Genomic DNA, 20700 nt, shown 5'->3' on the forward strand with positions numbered 1-20700 from the left:
AAAAGAAAGTCGGCCAACAATCACCATTTAATTCGTTTTACTGGCCACTAGGGGGCAGTAAAGGTCCATAAATTTTTAATGATCTCTGCAGATAAATACTGATGGAAAACTGTACTAACAGCCATAATTAATAGCGTGTACAGTGAGACTTGCAAAATCTAAGAGGCCTTCGGTAAATAATAATAAATAGTTAGCAAAACTGTTGTGACTGTGGTGGTCTTTTGTGCAGACATGCTGACATTTCGGAGAGCAAATGCACTAATAACATTAGCAACAGCACTGTAGTCAGCCATCATGTTTTCCATTATATGCAAATCCTGCATTAGTTAAACTATTCTCAGTGGAAGAAGCCTTTAGAGTGAGTTGAAGGAAAAAGCAAACAAGCCAGTACCTCTTGACAAGAAAGGATGAATTCATCAAGAGTCACCACACCGTCTCGGTTTTTGTCCATTTTCTGCAGATGGAAGAATACGTGATATTTAAAGCTACAAACACATTTAGTAAATCGGCCTATTTAAATCAATAGTTGAATCAGCGAGCTGCAAGTTACAGAAAATTTAGCTGGCTTAGACAGAAGCTTGTTGCTACCAGACAAGACAGGCACCAGGTCAGTGGGAGCCCCAAAGGACTGACATACTACAGTTTGCAATTACAGTTGGAGAGACCTGACCTCCCTAAGTGACCCCCACCTGTATCCACTCACTCCAGCTGCAGCTGATTTTCATAAAATAAATGCTGCTTGTTTAGCCTTGTCTACAGGGAGGAGACAGTTGATGAATTTTATAAACGTCACATTATCTAATTTATTTACTTTGACATTTAAAATCAGTTAACTCAGCTAGCTGAGCCGCTCAGTGTGTCCAGCTCTGCTGATATGACCATGTCAAGTGGATAGTGGATTTTTTGTGTCAGATTAGTTCTATAATAATATACGGAGCAAATTTGAATTTTTACCCCTACATACTATAAAATTACCATTGGACTTGGAAACACCTTCATGTTCTACCAGAAGAGCTCGGACAGGTGACTGTGGAGATGGATGTATGAACATCTCTGCTTACAGTGCTTCCCCCACAGTCTAAGCAGAGTAGACAGGGATACGTTGCAGAAACTGGATGGCTGGCTTGATGGATGCATATTCAATGAGGTTGAGATTCGGTCATTGTATATTTTGGGTGGATGTTGCAGCCAACAGTAATGGGTCATTTATTTTCTACTGTAGCGACTTTTGGATAAGTAAAGTAGGCAGTGCTAAGCTGATGTTGTCGGTTTCATTGAATATACAGCTGAAAACTCATCTTTTTAAACTTGCTTTTAGTTGATTTTTATTTTTATGTTTTAGCTTCTGTGAAGCACTTTGTGACTTTTATCTTGAAAGGAGCTATATAAATCAAAATTTACTTTACTTTTACTTTATAAATAAAGGAAGCAGATAATGGTACCTGAAAGAAGGCATCCACATGCTGTTTGGGTGCGTCATTTTTCAAAACAGGGTATGTGTACTTCCCCATCATGTCATAGATTGCTCTGACGATGTCTGTCATCTCCTGTGAAACAGAACACAGACACCATGAGTTATGATGAATACAACCTGACATGTGGAAAAAAGAAGAAGTTAAGACAAACCTCTTTGTTTATGTATCCATCTCTGTTGATATCATAGAGGTTAAAGGTCCACTGTAGCTTCTCGGTGACAGAACCTCTCAGCAGGATGGACAGAGCTGTTACAAAGTCCTGATGGAGAACGAAGCAGATATAGAATGACAAACTGAATAAGGGAGGCGTATGGTAGGTGAGTATCAAAGAGCTGAGATGTATTGAGTGGAAATGAGTTAGTATAAAGCAAACCTCAAACTTTATGGATCCTGTGTGTCCTGTGTCAAATGCATTGAACAGGTAGTGCGCGTAGGTGCTGGCATCTGCAGGAGAAGAAGAAAAAAGTTGCTAATACACTGGCAGGAAAATGTGCAGAGACAAAGACGAACATAAATGCAAACATCACAGCACACACACACACACACACACACACACACACACACACACACACACTTCACCTCCATGTGGGAAGAACTGGGAGTATATTTGCTTGAAGGTGTCTTCATTTACGACACCACTTGGACACTCCTGGAATGAGAGAGGGACAAAAGGACAAAGTTTAAGGGCAATGTGAAAACTGAACAAGCACAAACGAAGTAAACAGAGTACACAGGAGGGTGTAACAGTGGAGAAATACAAAAGCCGATAAGGCACGGAGATTGGATAAATCCAGACTTGATGATGATTGGTCATCAAAAAGCCATATTAAAGTTGCTTAAAATGATTACAGTCTAATTCCTGACAATCACCAAAGGTACATCTAATTACAGTTTCTGACTATCACAGCAGGGTGTCTCTTATGAGACTATTTTTGATAAAGAGCTTTAAGCTAAAGAATGCAACCTCAATATAAAATATACTTTACGACAAAAATCTGTGAAAGTAGTAAAGAACAAAAAAAACCCAAAACAGAGTATATCTGCATTAAAATGGTAGTGTTACAATTAAGTGACAAATGAATAAACTCTCCCAAAAACGCAAAAAGAAACCTGGAATGTTTAATCTCACAACTTACTGCATGTTACTGCGTGACCACAAATGCAGACTGTACTCTGGCCCATTTATTTACCTGTGAAAATTATTCACTCTGTCATGAAGCAGAGTCATTGTTACTGAAATTAAATGTACAGACTTACACAAAGAAAACCAGGAGGATAATAAAACCACTTTGTTTCACTAGAAGAAATGTAACAGTGTTGTGTACTTTGAATCCGGGCTTTGGCAAACATTGGCTCAGTATTAAAGAAGAGATTATATATTCTCCGAGATTTAGGCAAACCAGGTTATTGCACAGGCGTGCATGTAGCACCGCAGAGGATTTTTTTGTAAATCAGAGAAAGAAAAAAAAGGTCTGCATGTCCAATATAATGATGGATGCTCATAATGATCTCCACACTAATTTGTAGCTATTTAGGTAGGTCAGCTCAGTAAAACCCATAGAGTGTATTTAAAGGTAGATGTTATGATATACCTATCTCCCTCTACTTGCTGCTTGCAGTACAGGTTAAAAGCACCACCTCTGCTATCATCCGTGTATATAAGCCAATACAAAGTTTAAAAAAAATTAAAAACTACATAAATACAAATCATTCAAATGTCTTTTGCTACTGGGTGTTTTTCTTTGATTTAAAGAGATGTTTTTATTGTTTATGCCCTCATACTCAAGTTACAGACAGTTAAGCGGGAGGAAAGTCGTGATGAAAAAACTGGAGGTGAAGTGTTGCAGTGCACTTTTACAGTCACTTACATTCTTGAAGCCCCTGTAGAGCACTTGGAGCTCTCTTTTACTGAAGTTGGTTTGAGCTTCTAGCTGGTCGAGGCCCTCCGGTCGATGGCAAACCATTGTCATCTCCAAGTCATCATCAGCTTTGTCTAAAGGGGAAAAATATAGGGGAAAAAAATCAGTATTAAAGAGTAAAAGGATAGATGTAGACAGGAAGGGAGTGACTGTTCAGATGAAGAGAAAAGGACAACATTAGCTCAGTGAAGTCATATGTATGCACCGGGTTTGAACAATGTTGTTGTCTTTCTGAAAAGCAGAATGATACACACTGTGACCAAAAAGGCGAAGGAGAGGAGAGGATGAAAGATGGAGGTGCAGAGAGGTAAAGGTCAGTTTCGCAGCTCTACGCTGCTCCTCTTACTGGCCCTATCATTAACAACTCATTACTGTCCTCGCTGGAGGGGAGGTTGAAAGAGGACACACCACTGACTCTGACTTAACACACACACACACACACACACACACGCACGCACGCACGCACGCACGCACGCACGCACACACACACACACACACACACGGTGGTTATAGGTGAACACAACAATATAAAATTAAGACATTTTCTCTCGCCCTCTTTTAGAGACACTCATTTACACATTTAAACCAGTGAACAATTTCCCCCCAAAGCAATCTACAATGTAATAATTATGCATAGTGTTATAACTGTGCATAATTTAATAGAAGTAGTAATAAAAATTCTGAATATGATAAAATGGTCATGGTGCCCCCGTTATGTTATCAGCCCACTGAATGACTGTTATCAGTAGGCGGCCTCCTCCACAAACTTCCAGGCTCAGTAGGAAGTTATCACCACATTTACTGACAATCGTGCCGACTTGCTGAACAGAAAATAACAGGTGTGGAGTTTTTTTTATTTATTATTATTATTTTTTTAATGCAAAAAGATAATACAGGGAAAAAAAGCTTGGGTTAAGCTTGTAAAATGGCCCATACTTCACTGTTTCCATAACTTTCTGCAGTACAACTAGCATTAAAATGCACAGCTTACCAGATGGTGAGTCATGCTGTGTTCACATTATTCCATACCAGTTTTTTAAAACATGCATATATGAAGAATATCAGCCAATATACACTCACCAGCGACACAGTTAGGCACCCTTATTCATCTGCTTGGTAACGCAAGTATCCGCCATTTAAACAGACCTCAGTGCATTTACATTCCAACCAAATTATACAGAACAGCATCTCTGAACTCACAACACTCTGGCATTACACAACTGTTGGTGGTGTAATGTCGTAGGGGATACTTTCTCTGCACTAATTGGGCTCCTCATTATCAACAGAGCATTGTTTAAACTCCACCTGAGTATTTCTGCTAACCATGTCCATCTGTTTATCTGACCTTTATGACCAGGATAACACATACTGTCTCAGAGCTCAAATCATCTCAAATTGGTTAGCTGATATGAAAATGAGTTCACTGTAATCAAATGGCATTCATATTCACTGGATCTCAATTTAACAGAGCGCCTTTGGGATGTGGTGGAACAGGAGATTCACATCTGCAGCCGATAAACCTGCAGAAAGAAACTATGTGATGCCACCACCTCAATATTAATAAAAAAAATCTCTGAGGAATGTTTCCAGCACCCTTCTGAATCTGCGGCTAGAAGAATTAAGGCGGTGCTGAAAGCAAGAGGGAGTCCAACCAAGTACTACCAAGGTGTACCTAATGAAGTGTATCCCTAACAATCTGTATCGACATTGGCCACAAGAATCCAGCCAGGCTCTAATTAAAGCTGAAAAGGGCCATGGAGTGGCGTGATAAGATTCCAGCAGTAGACACTATTAAAATTAGCAAATGGCAGAAATAAATAAAAAAAAAGATGTTGCTTTTGTTGAAATAATGAGTTGCTGAGTTTAATGAAGGCTGATGCCTTAATGTCTGACTAAGCAGCATAAGAAAAAGATCCCATTAAAAGCTGAGAAAATCCTCAGAAATGTTTGTTCTTTTCATTTATCCTCGTAAAAATTAAGGCAGAAAAAAAAGGTGAATGGTCCTATTAGTAGAAGCTGTTATGCACTTCCCTGTGTTTGCATCAGTTAAGAAGATCTATGAGAGATTGTAATCACCCAGTTTGTTTTTCATAGAAAATTATGGACCATTTCCCCTTTTAGCACACTAGTCATTATCCCTATCAAAGTCACTATTGTGCCGACTGCTGTCCAGATGAAAATTTAGCTGAATGTGTTTTGAACAGTATCAGGCACAGTGACAGTGTCCAGCACAGGCACAAAGCTAAATCTTTTGAATGGTTCCCATTTAGCTTTAATTGGTGTCACGGGGTGCAAGGTTCACTCTGTCCTTGGCAGTTCACATTTTGAAACATTAACAGTTTTGAAATGAGACATTTTTATCTGTGTGACAAAACCATTAGTGGTTTGTAAAGCTTCATTACACCAGTCCCTCTTCAGTTCTATTCTCCCAGTGAATGATGGGTACTGAGATGGCATTTCACTGAGCAAGGCAAAGACTGCTTTATCTCACTGCTAAATTAAGCCTGAACTTTTCAGATTTCAGATTCAGTATTCAGAACTTCACACAAAAAACCTAAAGTTTGCCATCGTAGCTTGAATCAGCAGGTTTGAATTCTACAATCAAATACGATATACTGACTCTTTGGCCTGCTGACTCACACGTTTGTCAAATGTGGCTGTGGAGATGCTTTGAAACGGTGAGAACAGTCTCATGTGCAATGATATTATCTAACGTTGCACATGTCAATTTAAAGTATAAAAGTCACAATAAAAAAATCTAAATAATTTATTACGCAATTCAGTAAGTGCTTGCTGAATTGTGGTCTCACATTTTGTACTTTATGGGAGCAGTATGACTTTATGACTTTGTATAACTTATAATGTTGAGTTGTAGTCTCTTTATATAGCTCCTTACCCCTCCTCCCTCAACGTGTTCAACGCACACAAACACAGCTACCTGCAAACACACACACATGCACACACGGTCACACATCACTTGAAGGTCATTTTCATCCCAGCAGATCAGACATTGTCAGCGTCACACCGGGGTACTGAGGTGTAGGTTTTGAGGTTCAGGCTCACACACACAGACACACAACCACACACACACACACACAATCGTGTGAATTCATCTGATAGGCCTCTAATGCCTAATCATACCAGCACAGTCACCATTACACTCCAAGCAAAATAACGACCAGACACGACGTCCGTATTATAGTAGTATCATATATAATCACAAAGGGCTCCATTATAGAGAGATTGTATGTTTTAGCATACATAGCATGTGTAAACACGTATATCAACTATACTAAGGTCTTAAAAGAGAGGGTGTCTGATTCTGTGCAGAGCTGGAAAAGCCCTTTAGGCAGAATCTGTGATTCATGGACCTTAATATCAATACATCTAAGGTAAGTAAATTTAAAGAACAAATACCTCACAGGTGAGATGGGGAAGCATTAGTTAACATTCATACACCTTTAAAGAGTAAAATTTTCCCAGAGACTAAAAGTTCCACTGATCATCAGAGAGAAAATCTCCCTTGTGGTCTTCATTGATTAAAATCATCTCAGTTTCTTCATTTCATTTCATTATGAAACAAAGTAAAACCAAATGTAGGGAAATTTTGTAATATATCCAGCACTATGGCATTAATATCCATTTTAAAATATGCAAACGTCAAATTAACAACTCAGACTACAAAGTTCTGGAATGAATCCCAACACCAGTGGCACTGTTAACATATAGAGATTTTCTTAAATCTTTGGTTTTTATTGAGCTGTGGCTGTATGAGGCTCTGTTTTCTTTATAGTACATGACAGATGATGTTTCTGTACTGCAGCAGAATTATTATAAGTGGGAAAAGCAATGCATGTGCATGAGTCAACTGCAGATTCGCATCATTAAAATGAGCAGGAGAAATATATTTATGCACGCACAAGTCCTCTACAGCAGTTCCCTGCTATGAGTAGTTAATGACAGAAGTTCAGAATTCATGTGGGTAAGAGTGCAAATCTGACAACAGAACAGCCAGCAGCAGTTTGCATTTATTAACTGCTTATTTTTTTATTTATCCCTGTTTTTTTTTTTTTTTTGCGTCTTGAGAAAAACTATAACATTCGCTTTGCTGGTTGACAGCCCAACAGCAGTGGAAACACTCTGACTTTGTTGGTTGACTTAAAGGTGGATGATAGTATAATGACTCACCCTCCACAGTGATGACTCCCAGCAGGTGCAGCATTTTGACGGCCCCACAGCACAGCAGAATGATGGCTATAGTATGTAAACTGTTCTCGCTCTGCTCTTCTCTATCCATTCTGATTATTTTCTTCTTTTCTTTGGACTCGCTGTTTATCCTGAAGCTTTCTGTCTTCAACTTTTCCCGTACTTCCTTAGCCCCTTCTGGTTTTTATTCCTTAAGATGCTTAACTTTGCACAATAAGGAAAAATTGAACTCCAAACTTTCAAACACTGGTGGTGGTTTTTCACTACAATTCTAAACAAAGTTGGCTTTTAAACTCTTTCCTGCTCTCTCTCTCGTGATTATAAACTTTCCATCTATCTTGCTTCCTCCCACAGTGAAATCAGCACTCACCTGCCTCTCTCTGTCTCTGTCTTTTTATCCCCCCTTCTCTCTCCTCCCTGGGGCATCTTCCTCTCTTATCCTGACCTTCGCTCTATCCCACACACCCTCTCTCTCCCCACAGAGCCCCACTCCCCCCTGTATTACAGTCGGTGTCCTTCACTCTTTGGGGCTTTACAGTGAGCACACTGTAACAATGATAAACTCACCTTACACCGTACCGCCATATGTGTTTGTTTTGTGACTGTGTACAAGTTCATGAACAGATCAGGACTTGATTAATGGCTCCCATTAAGACACACAGTCAGCTTCAAACAACAGACGGCCTAATTCACCACAAAGTGACTTTTCTAAACATACCTTTCATATACCGTACTCTATAATATAAACAGCACTTTGTATAAATCAGTACCTATGAATACAGGCACTGAGAGAACATCTATTCTAATTTGCCCTGTGGGCTTTATAAAAATTGCAGCAAGCCTGAATAACAAGAGTATTGGGAACTATAAGAACTGCTATAACCTTTGTGGACCACCAGGGGGTAGCAAAACCTAACACAGAGAACAGTACCATGATTGCTAAAAATGTGATGCACATTTTAATGTTTAGCTTTCTCATAGAATATCAGTGCAGTGACCAATTTGATAAGCTGAACAAAGATTTTTGCTCAAATGCGATTTATTTTAATGCATCCACACAATCAAAATCACAGTGAAAAAAAGACTAAATTGTAAATTCTGTGCTCTTAACAAGATGGCACTCATTTAAAGTCTTTATGTGTATGCAAAGAGAAGCTTCACTAGCCAACTGAGCTGAAGTACAGCCGCTGACTTGCAGACTGCAGGGGGCTCTGCCGTATCAAGAGGTTTCCCACAGAGTTGTCGATTGCAGGTTTGCTTTATTTACTGTTGTGAAATTACAGTAGCAGTGCTGGGGAAAATTTTATTTAGCGGCAAGAGTAGAATTTAATCCAATTTGTCAGACATTTGCTCATTAGTATAAATGATTAAGTGTAGTTTAAGTTGTGTTCATTAGCTGTCTTCACTGGGATTTCTGTTGGGATATTATACACAGGTACAGCGAAACAACAAACACCCTGCAACACATGTTACACACCAGAATAACAAGCTGACACCAGATTATTAGTGGAAAGTTGAGAAGGCGTTTATTTTATAGCAGACAGAATACTAAACAGATTTGAATCTGCTGCAGGTTCTTTCCCCCGCCCTTTAAGCCAAGTTTCAGTGACCAGATTTAGAATATCTCCTCTCTATGGCACTGCGCAGATGCAAGAGCATAGAAGAAAAACCTCAGAACAAAATGGACAAACAGAGCAGTCTATAGCTTGACTCACAGGGACTACTAATACTACACTGACCTCATTATTCTAAATTTTTGCCATGATTATAACAGCATAAATATGACAGAGGATAAAGAAATGCAAAAAGGGTCTACTTTAAAGGTATAGTGTGTAAAATATTACCACTAGATGTCAGTAGATTGTAGCAAACTGAAATCTGTTTTCTCATTTGTAGTGAGTGTAGGCTTTTATTCCACTGTTTACCTCATCTGTCAATACATCTATTTAATCTGCAGGAGGCTATATAAACTTTGAAAGGGGTCGACGAGTCAGTAAAACTCAGTTCTTCTCAATGACAGCGATGCTGAGGTGAGTTTTTGAGGATATTGTGAAGTTTTCTGTCAGTAAGCACTGTTGCATTTGGTGTTAGCTGCAGTTAGCCTATATTAGCCCCTGTTAGCTGCTGTTTGCTAGCATTAGTGAAACTTTCTTTGAAGTGGCTCTAACAGTGTTGGACTTGGACATTAAGTGAATAAACTCTCATACAATGTGAGGAAGTAATCAAACTGTTTATCAGAAGGAAAGCGTGATTTTTAGGACACTAGAACCCAACATTAGCTGGCATTATTTTAGCTTATAAGGAGCTGTTTTTGATATTTAGCTTGCTTGTTATCAGAGAGGGTGAAATGTCTAATCTGCTGACAATAAATAATTGCATCAATACTGGGAATGAATAAGCATGTTTATGAATGTTTTTGGGTGTTACCGCCTTGAATTCAGTTGAGGAAATGTGGCGTGAGGAGAGGAGGAAGATGATGAAGTGGAAATGAGGGAGGAAACAGAAGTGGAAGAGGAAGAGAATGACATAGTGAGAAAGAGTTGATGAAAATATGCATTTACAAATACTAAATGGCCACAGATAGCTTGAAAGAGCTATTTACGAGTTATTTATGAGCTTTCACAAACTAGTGTCCTCTCCTGCGTATGTTTAATGGCTTAATTCTACATCTAAGTCTATGAAAATATATCAGTTTATTGCTAGATAAGATTGGTAGATACCTTTAACACACTATCGTCTAACACTTCACCGAGTGAAGCTGTCATAGGACAGGTATCAATCCATCACAGGGCTTCATATGATATTCAGTGAAATAATACTTTTGCATGGACAACCTACCATCAATCCTTTGAAGCCTCTAACTTCAACAATAACTGAGTTTACTAACAAACAGCTAACAGTTTCCATTTGGCATATGCTCACCATCTTTGTTTACGCTCACGTGCACACACCCACACACAGTTGGCAAGCTCCGCGCAGGCTGTTAGGAGTTTTTACTGATGCGCGAGAGGATGGAGACAGTGTGGAAAAAACAAAGACAGAGCAGCCTTGTACAAAGGTATTTTCTAATTCTACTAACTACAACTGTTCAATTTGGCACACATTTCTATTTGGGAATACAAAAAAAAATACAGCACTTTAACAATCCTGTCATTTTCATAAAAATCTGCCTAAATCAGTAAATATGATTTTTTATGATTTTTTAATATGATGTTTCTCAGAGAGAAAAACAGTTTAATACATTTAAGGAAGCAGAGGACTAATAGATTTTGAAGCAAAGAGGAACACGCTTCAAAAACAAAGTAACACACACAGACTTGCTAATTTCATACTAATTCTACTCTACTGTAGCTAATCCTCTTCATCCAAGCAGTGATTTATAAGGTACAGAGAAAATGAATGTGCTCAGTGAGAATTTCACAATCGACAACATTTTGGACACATCAATACACAGTCACAACATGTACTGAATTACAAAGCTATTATTGATTAGTTTTGAAGCATTACAAAACAATAAAATAGATAGTGCTACGCTGTGTTGAGCACATTGAATATTTGAAGTAATTGCTACAGTGTTCTTGTTTGGTTCCCGATCAAAGGAAAACACTGAGCTCGAGCATTATGCTGCTCCAGTAAAACAGAAAATGAGTTACTAGAAATAGACTGTGTACACGAGCTTGTGTGATCTTCTTCCTTGGTTAGCAGTTAAGATCCAAAGTTACTTTTAAGTTCATTTCGCAATGTAAATTCATTATAACATGTCTACAGATGTAAACTAACATTGAATTTAGGAGATATCACCCAGTTCTACATATCTAATCCCAACTCATTGTCTTTACTCTACATAGAGTTCAAAACCTCATTGTGAGCCTTTGCGGGATTATTATCAAATGTAAAAGGAGTCTTCTGATTCAGGAAACCTCCTTTTAAACACATGAAAGTGCGTAGTGGTGGAATATATCTGGTCATATAACTTCTGTAAAGTTTTCATTGAACAGGTGAGGTCTAGAAACCTACATCATCCGTGTTCCACAACAAAATCTGCAAACTTAGCAGATAAAGAAAGCCTAAATAAACCCAACCTAGAAAGCAACCTCGAGAACTTCACTTCCATCTGCTGCATAACCTATTATAAACCGTGGTGTCTGACAGTGACCAACAGCCTGAGCCCATTTCTTTCAGAGCTTGTTCAGAGTGTTAAGCGGTGGCCTGAGCTGCCAGCAAAGAAAGACTACCTGTCACTCTCCCCAACAAGCACTCTAACACAAAAAAAGCCCCTCTTACGTCTGTACACACCCTCTTCCTAAAGCCCATGGAGAGGATTTAATTCCTAACTTTCTCCTGACCACTCCTGCCTCTGGTATTTAATGCTGCGCTAATTTCTTCTGCATCTCTTCCTTTCTTCTGTTTCCCACTGATTCCTTCTTTCTCCTCCATTTCTTATCTCCCCCCCTCTGCCAAACTCTCCTCTCAGTCCGCCACTCTATCTATGCCATGCTCTCTCTTTCTTTCTAGTACCGTGTCCTGTAATCCTTGCCAGAAAGTATCTCATTTGCATAATCTGAATTAGCCTAATCTGTCATCCTGGCCGGCTAAAGAGGAGTTTCTCTTACCGGCCTCTGCATGGTGGAGCGTGCTTTCCAAGAAAGAGGCAACTTAAATAGCTGCAAGCAACAGTATAAACCCCGGAAAAGCTGAATATATAATCATGTTTCACGCAGTGAATTTAAACCCTCATTCTGAAACATATTGTTTTCCATAGTCAATATTCAAGTCATGGGACATAAGGCCAATCCTTTACTGGCTTTTCAGTGCTTCACTGAAGGTCCAGTGACTTGTTATATTTGGGGACACACACATAAACACAGAAAAATACATTTATCCAGTCACATGGGCTAAAAACAAGGCAGAAATCCAGAGTTATTGACGAACAAAGCATTTAAGCACCCGTGTGTGTAAAACAACAAACACTCACACATATCACTGCTTGGATACTGACCTTCAGCCTGCTGAAGGAGGACTGTTTGGATTGCTAAAGTATGTTCAAACAGACACAGGAAAGTGTGTCACTTTTTTTTTTGGCTACTGTTGATTATGTTTTCGAAGAGGGAGTTATACATACGGCTCATTTAGACACACATAGCAGCACGCCAGTATTGATTTTTGAGTAAACATATGTCTAGACTCCGAATCTGCAGAACACACAAACACACACACACACACACACACACACAGGCAGAGACACACTGCTGGATGCCAAGAGGATGAAGATGATGAGATGACTTAATAAGCACTCACACCAGCTAATGGGAGTGTGGGTGATGCAGAGAGGGAGCAAATGAGAGAAAGAACAGCAGCATAAAAGTGAGAGGGGAGGAAAGGAGCAGTATGGAGCAGATTATGATGGTGGTGGCGGCATGCGAGAGTGTGGTGGGGAAAAATTAGAAGAAAGTAAGATGAAGAGGGACAAATGTGGGAGGGAGAAATGGGGGAAACAACTGGGAGTAGAAAAAGCAGTGGGAGGATGTGAAACTGAAAAAAAAACATTAAGAGGAAGAGGTTCAGGGGCTGGTAGGGATGAAGCAACTAGCAAAACAAAAGAAAGATAAGAGGGAGAGAGAGATTGACAGAAAATAAAAGGATAGAGGGAGATTGAGACAACATTGCTGCAAGGAGTAAGTAAGGGAGGCAGTGAAAAATGGAAAATTCACCAGGGAGTGGAAAAAAATATGCCAGGTGAAAATTCTTCTGGAGAGATGAGTTGTCAGAGGCCACCACAACAGATGAGGAGGAAAACAGGCGCGAGCCTGCCAGACAAAACCATGCAGACAAGACAGTAGGAGAAAACTCCCACCAGAAAGAGCCTGTCAGAAAAAGGAAGAAAAAACAACTTGGCAGAAAATAAAGGAAGTTGAGAGAACAACACGCAGCCTTGATGAAAACAGACAGTCCAGACAGGCATGTAAATATTCAAGCAGGTGCAGGACACGAACGCGGCGAGGGTATTTTCTGTCATGACACAGGAGTGATGAGCTCATGCCCAGAAGATCAATCATGTAGAAATTTAATCTCACAATATTATAGCCATGCACTGTCCCCCATTTTCAGTGTTGCTGTCAGTGTTGTGAGGATAAGTTATCTGCAACACCAAAGAAAGAAACGGGCGCCTGCATGCATACAAGCCCCGCCGCACTAATCCCGCATAAAGCTAACATGTCAGAGTAGGAGAAAGATGCTGAAGTAACAACAGCTGAATTACACACAATTCTCTCCCCCTCCAACCCCAAATAGCTTCACAGCTCCACATCCCATTCTTTTTTATCTCTTCGCTGGGTATTTGTGGAGGTAAAAAGACTTGTTTTCATTTGCAGCAAGAGTCAGATTTCATGCGTTTCCACAACTTAAGTGCATCAACAATCAAAATAGCAACAAATTTACGCCTAGCTTTTTTTTGGTTTTGAACACCCTTAGGGGAAAGTGTTTGTCTGAGCTAGTGGTGGAGTGGAAGAGCTTATTCAAAAGATGAAGCCAGCCATATGCACTGATTTGGAAAAGGTCCTGCTTGGACAGAAAACTGATAACAGTCTGCCTTGACAAATAAGCTTAAATGACTATTAATAGGGGGTAGGGTTGGGGATTTTTTTTTTCCGTCTGGCACTGATCTCCTGCTCACTGTGCCCATTCATTGTAGTAGCCACATTAGATTTGTAAGACTTACATAAAAGAGGTTTACAGGATTTCTTTTTTAGAATGAGTAACGAGGGAGTAAAACATTTCTTACAGGCAACAGGTTTTCATACATCCCGCTTCTCGCTTCATCTGCAAATTTGCATCTCTCACTATCTGAGTCTCTTTCACGTGGCCTTGACTTACTTAGGAAAACCCCAATCTCATCAAAAAAAAACCCAAACCCCACCCCACCCACCCCAAACCCCACATCTTTTGTTGCCATGGTTACGGTGCTTCCAAGGTAACAGCAAGACAGAAAAGCAGTGTGTGAGCAGAGTGACAAATACCTTCGACATGTGTGTGTTTACCAGTGTCGAGGCTCGCGTCTGAGCATGCAGCCAGACAGACAGACAGAGCAGCACGCGTGCGCACGCACAGACCAAAAAAAAGAGAAAGAAAAAAAAAAGAGCCAGCTCTTAGATTCCTCCCCCGGTTTGCTGTGTCAAAAAAAGATAAGCTCAACAACAATCACCTGGGTGCACAGACACTGCCTGGCTGAAAGTTTGTTGTAGAATAAACAGATTCACTTTTTTGTTTCCACTGGGAACACCTGTTGGTCTCTACATTTCTTCCTTTCTCTCTCTCGACAAACCATCTGCTCCCCTTCTTTCACTGCATCTCAACTGAAATACCGGCAGTTATTAATCTTCGCTCTGCAGCTTTTCGTACCTGCGCTGTATACATTGTGCCGGAGTGAGCGTGTGTGTGAAAGCCACAACGACAACACACTGTCAAAAGTTTCACCGCCCGTATGCGTGCATCCACGTGTGCCGATTAGAAAAAGAGAGAAAAAACCCCCACATTATGTTTGTGTGTTTTGTGTGTGTGAGTATGTCTATGCGTGCGTTCATGTTTGTGTGTGTATTCCCTCACCCCTGGATGGCCTCCTCTGCTTGGTCTGCATGGTCAACGTGCCCACCACAGCCCCCATGTTTGCCGCCGTCGTTGTGGAAACAAGTGCGTCTGTGTGTTGAAGTCTGTGTCTCTTCGTCACGTGTTTCAGCAGCTAGAACGCACACGCACGCACTCCCTCGCCCTCTTTCCTCCTCTCATCCTCTCCTCCTCTCTCTCCACCTCCTCTCTCAATGGCTGCTCTAGGCAGAAACCCTCCTTCCATCATCCCCTCTTTCATCCTTTCACACTCCATCTTGTGGCGCTCCTCCTCTCTTTCTCTCTCTCACTCTCGCCCCCTTTCTCCCCAAACTCCTTCACTCCCTCCCTCCCCTCCCTCCCTGCTCCTTGTTTTTCATTAGGGGCTGTAGTTGCCCTCCCTCTTTCCATTTCTCTCCCTCCCTCTCTCTCCATCTATCACCCTCCCACCCTCACAGCGAGGCAAGAGCCCGAGAGGAGCATCAGTGATTCAGTATGAAATCGCCAGGATGTTGATTCACTAAATTATAAATTAATATTAGTATACCCATTGACTTGTCGATGATAACGCCGCATGAATCGCTCTGAACAAAACAACAAACATGCCCTGTTACATCCGCACACGTAAACGCATCTGTTTCCTTCTAAAGGAGAACAAATATGCAAATAGATACTTGCTCAAACACTGACTGGAGAGGTAAATATGAATCATGGAGCGAAGGGGAAACACGTGAATGTGACGGGAATTACGAAGAGCCCTGAGCTTTGCTTCCTCAGCATTGCGATTTGTTCACGAAAAGGCCACTTTAGTCCATCAGCACCTCCGCTGACTTCATCCATCGCTCTTGTTAATCCATCCTTACCCACGAGCAGGATGGATAAAGGAATGGAAAGTGAGTGAATGAGTGAGGGAGCGTGTGTGTGGTGGCAGATTGGCTTCACGGGTCAGGAGAAACAGCTGAAAGTCATGGATGTGAGAAAAGAGAGAGATTAAAGTGAGAGGAGGCAAAGGATGAGAAGAGTGAGATATTTAATATGGCTCTAATAGAGGGATCAAGACGAGTGTCAGATAATATTGCAGGAGTGTGTGCTATTCCCTTTAAGAGCTGCACACACAAAGATGAAATCACATTTTAATTACAGACTAATCGATACAAAGTAGACCACTCTAAGTGAGGGAAGTGTGAGAAGAACAGGAAGACAGTCACAGATGACAAACCAAATGTGCTGCACATGAAAGACTGAAGACTGTAAGCAGAAACGCCACTTTATGAAAATACTCAGTTAAAAGTAAAATTCCAAAGAGTAAATATAATTATGTACAGTTTTAAAGTGAAATCTTATTTACACTTTTTTATGGTCCTCGGTCTGTGACCCAGCATTTTAAGTTTAGAAGTTTCACTTTAGTTCTTTGATGTTTGACTCTTAGTTTGTGGTATTTTGGCGTTTCGTGGTATAGTTTGTTGGTGTTTCTTTTTTTACTTTCTCAGGCGAGTGGTTAGAGTTTTTTTGGATTCTATTCTTGTTTTAGTTTATTTTACATTCCCTGTGTTTTCTGTGTCTCGTGTTAAGTTTTACCTCCCAGTGTCTCCTCATCAGATTTAGTTCAGCTGTATGTTTCTCCTCAGGTGTCTCCACTCTAACCTCATCTCCTCTTGCGTATTTGAACCCTCAGTTTGTTTGTGTTCTTTGTTGTATCCTCCATCATGCTGTGTGCTCCCTTGGTCTGTGCTTCCCTGTGACTCAGAGGATTTGCTTTCCTGGCGCGAGCCCTGCCTCGTTTTTGTAATTTGTTTGAAAGGCTTCAGAATTAAAGCTGTTTTTTTTAGTTTCTTGTCTTGCGAGTCCTGCATTTGGATCCACCGACAAAGTCCCATCCAAAATGCCACAGTCACTACATGGCTACTTTAAACCTGAAGTCTACAACTTTCTGCCAGGTGGTGCTGTGCTGGACTGCACTGCATTCATTAATGTGAAAACATTTTTTTTTCTCTTAAAAGTGTGTCCTTAATGTGCATATCTTTTGTTTCAGCCTACACAATTTACCATACATAAGGGATCTTTACACAATATCAGTTGATAGACTGGTCAAAGTGTAATCCACCTCGCGCCCAGTGTAAGGTTGGATAGCGTCTAACTCCACTGTGTAATCAGATTGAATCAAATTAGACAAACAGTTCAGAAAATACTTGAATGGATGGTTATTAAGCATCATGAGAAAGAGTAACTGTAAATTTTTGTCCCAGCTCAATCAGCAGCTCATGTGGAACTGCAGAGGAGGAGGTGAACAGTTTTATGTCCCAAGGAATCAATAATCTGTCACTGTTATCACCCATCTTTGCTGTGATAAAGATCCCTCACAAACAGATGTGCTTCTTAAGGAAACTTCGGAAGTCTTTTGCAGAACTTTTTTGTAGAACAGCTATAGAAAGCATCCTCACTAGCAACATCACACCCACCCCATCCCAGCCTGTTCACCCTACAGGCCATCTGGCAAGTGAGACAGAAGTTTTGTTATGCAACCGCGTTATATAATGATAATTAAAATGGATATTAAACTGGTGACATCAATCAATAAAATATCCAGTTATCATACCTGTCAAATGACTGTAGAGAGCAGAGGCTGCGAATCCTACATACAGCTCATACAGCTCTCGCGTAATCGTCCCTGTGCTTGTTGATGGCAAGAAATACAGGAATGAAGCTTCCACTAGGGCACGACATGTAAAAATTGCACTATTAGCTGGTTATGGTTTTCTTCTTCGTCTTCTTTGTCGATAAAATCTTTTTTTCCTTTCTCACTACATGGGGGGGGGGGGGGGGAATATTGTTTAGTAGAGATGCAGTTGTTTCCACAAATGTTTTTTTAGTAAACGATTTGGAAAATAGTCACAGTGTCCTTTTATATCAAGCCAGCAGTCCGTAGTAGTAATGCCTCCGCAAATGTGGCAGCAGCTTCAAAAACGGGGCACTTTTTTGCCTGCCGATGGTGAATAATGAACAAAGCGAGACTGTTAGGAAGCCATATGGGCAGATTTAGCAGAAAAGATTTAGTTTGGTGAGCAAAGGAAACTGCAATCTGCTTTTGTAAAAATGTGCTCATGAATGCGCTGATGCATTTTTTTTTCTTCACAACAGCTAGAAAGACAGAATGGACAGCAGTGGGGTGTAATGCTTTCACCCTGCCTACACACACATGGAAACACACATATGGTTACTCACACAAAGAGGCACACATATACACACACATACATTTTGCACATGCATCAAGCATGGGCAGAAAGACTGTCTGATCATAGGATGAGGTCTCTGTGGATGCTAGTGGCATCCAAATGACATGCAGTCGGCACAGTAGAGCATAATCATTTCCTGCCACACACACAAACTGCTCTTCCGCTTTGCTTGCCCTGCTATATAACTGACTGCCTGAATTGTGCCTATAGGATTTTACAGGCTATCAGAGTTATTCCCTTCTATCTTCACTGCAGCCTACTTCTTCTTTAGCCTTAAACTATGTCTATCCATCTCTCGACACCTCCTTTTCTATGAATTTGTCTTCCGGCGCACAGCCCTCGCCAGTACACCTATATCTTGCCATCTCTCCCCATAAATCTCTGCGCTTGTATCAGCCTAGTGTTTCTGTCGTTTCAAACAGTGTTCCCAGCTTGTTCCAATCTCAAATCTCCGTCCCTCCCTATCTCCCCGCGGTCTCTGACAGGCCTGTTTCCACACGTTGACAGAAACGTTTCTCCATCTAGTAATCATTTCAAAGTCTGTCTGTAGAGCAGAGAGAAAGGAGTGAAAGGTTGGAGTGTGTGTGATTGTTTTTATGCTTGTGTGTATAATATTGGTACAGAACTGCCTGGTGTTTCCCTGCAGGCATGTGAGTGAATGGCTGCAGACTGTTTTACAAGACCCCTGTCAGACTTTAAAGGAAAGATGATATGAGACAGAAGCGAGGAGAGAACAGCAAGAGCAGGAAGAGGTGTGTATATATATATATATATGTGTGTGTGTGTGTGTGTGTGTGTGTGTGTGTGTGTGTGTGTGTGTGTGTGTGTGTGTGTGTGTGTGTGTGACTCTTTCAAAAATGCATGTAAGGAGGAAGGAAAAAGCAGCAGAATTACAGATGGAAGCATATTTGGCAATAAAGGATGAAGAAGGAAAAAAAATCAGGAGGAAGAAGCATACCAGAAGAGCTTCCAGCGGGAGATTAGAGTGCGATGCAGAGAGAGAATGAAAGAGTAAGAAGTGGGTAACAAGAGCCAGGAGAGTGGGCGAGTGGTATTGCAAGAAAGAAAAGGCAGAGGAGAGCAAGTGGGACATGCAAACATCACATTTCCAGAGATGAGGACGGTGGAACAAAAGAAATTAGGGAAAAAACCAGGGGAGGGAAAATAAAACTCTGAAGATTTTGATTAAGATTCAAATGCTTTTGGAAGCTTTAGAAAATCAAGCGAATAAAGTCAAATCTGCACATTCAGACCCACCTCAGTGCTAACTTGCAGTGGGAAAAAACCCCCATAAAAACACCTGCTTCTCCACATGAAGGATTCATCCCAAGAGTTATAGATTATGAATCAATCATGGCAAACAAAGCTTTGGCAATTACTCATCAGAGGCATCGCGGCTTTGAACAGGGGACATGTCTATTAAGAAAAATCAATACTAATATCTATCGCTGTTGAAATGACTTCTCACACAGACGCTTCCCTGTATCTTTATTAGCAAATACATCCTGAGTCTCTTACAGGCGCCCATCAAAGAATGGAAAAAAAGGGGATAATTAAAGGAGGCTCTGCAATTGATCTGTTTTTATCAAGGGAGAGGGGTAAAAGCAAGAAAAACAAGAGGGATGGAGGATGGTATGCAAACAAATGGAAAGCAAGGAGGAAGGATAGACATTAAAGAGAAGTAAAGCACAAAAGAGTGAGACAAAGCAGAAGATAAAATGTGAATGTGGCAGATGTTTAAAGAAGATTCAATGAAGAGAGAGAGAGAAAAGTGAGCAGAGGAAGTAGCTTAGTTGAGCTAAGTTGTTAGTCTTACAGCTAACTGGACTGACCTGGGATGTGAGGTCTTTGTAAACATGGCAAAGGAAGCAGGAATAGGAAGATATTCGTATTTGACATTGAGATGTTAGAGGAGATTTTTTAACCATCAGTGGAAAAAAAAAAACAAGATTTGAGGTCAGTCTGGATGTGCAGCTAAAGCTGACAGCATTTCATTGATTAAAATAGATGACGGTCCATTAAGTGATTGATAGTTAATAGGGAAAGTACTCAATTTTAAACATGGTAGCTCGTGTTTATTTCTTGCCATCCTGAGTATATGAAGAATATGTATCAAATGCATGACAGCTGTGACTCACTAACCCGATTAGTATAAGGTCACTCTGAGGTACTTGCAGTTAGGGCATCCTGTCAGAAAGGATTTCATTTTACTTTACTTGCAGTTTGGTTATGTTCAGGCAAAAACAGGAGCAGCGTGACAGAAACGGT

At 40.5% G+C, this 20700-nt stretch overlaps 1 protein-coding gene and 1 long non-coding RNA gene across 3 annotated transcripts in view; one reads left to right on the top strand and one right to left on the bottom strand.

The window, feature by feature from the left end:
• kcnip1a (Kv channel interacting protein 1 a) overlaps positions 1–20700 on the bottom strand; it is a 44999-nt gene that overhangs the window by 1715 nt on the left and 22584 nt on the right. For both annotated transcript variants that reach the window (XM_086314837.1, XM_086314847.1), the window contains exons 2-7: positions 3344–3468; positions 2055–2124; positions 1849–1919; positions 1627–1734; positions 1443–1547; positions 392–454 (exon numbers count right to left, since the gene is read on the bottom strand). In XM_086314837.1, coding sequence (XP_086170963.1) covers positions 392–454; positions 1443–1547; positions 1627–1734; positions 1849–1919; positions 2055–2124; positions 3344–3468 — 542 coding nt within the window. The remainder of the gene's footprint in view (positions 1–391; positions 455–1442; positions 1548–1626; positions 1735–1848; positions 1920–2054; positions 2125–3343; positions 3469–20700) is intronic.
• On the top strand, positions 9246–19176 carry LOC147338059 (uncharacterized). The gene is made up of 3 exons (XR_015131870.1): positions 9246–9423; positions 9558–9630; positions 19079–19176. It is a non-coding gene; the product is annotated as an uncharacterized LOC147338059 (long non-coding RNA).

The sequence above is a fragment of the Aulonocara sp. 'chitande type north' Nkhata Bay genome, linkage group LG2 (assembly GCF_057382095.1).
Source record: "Aulonocara sp. 'chitande type north' Nkhata Bay isolate Kocher_YH1m ecotype deep benthic linkage group LG2, A_spYH_male_GT1.1, whole genome shotgun sequence".
Classification (NCBI taxonomy): domain Eukaryota; kingdom Metazoa; phylum Chordata; class Actinopteri; order Cichliformes; family Cichlidae; genus Aulonocara; species Aulonocara sp. 'chitande type north' Nkhata Bay.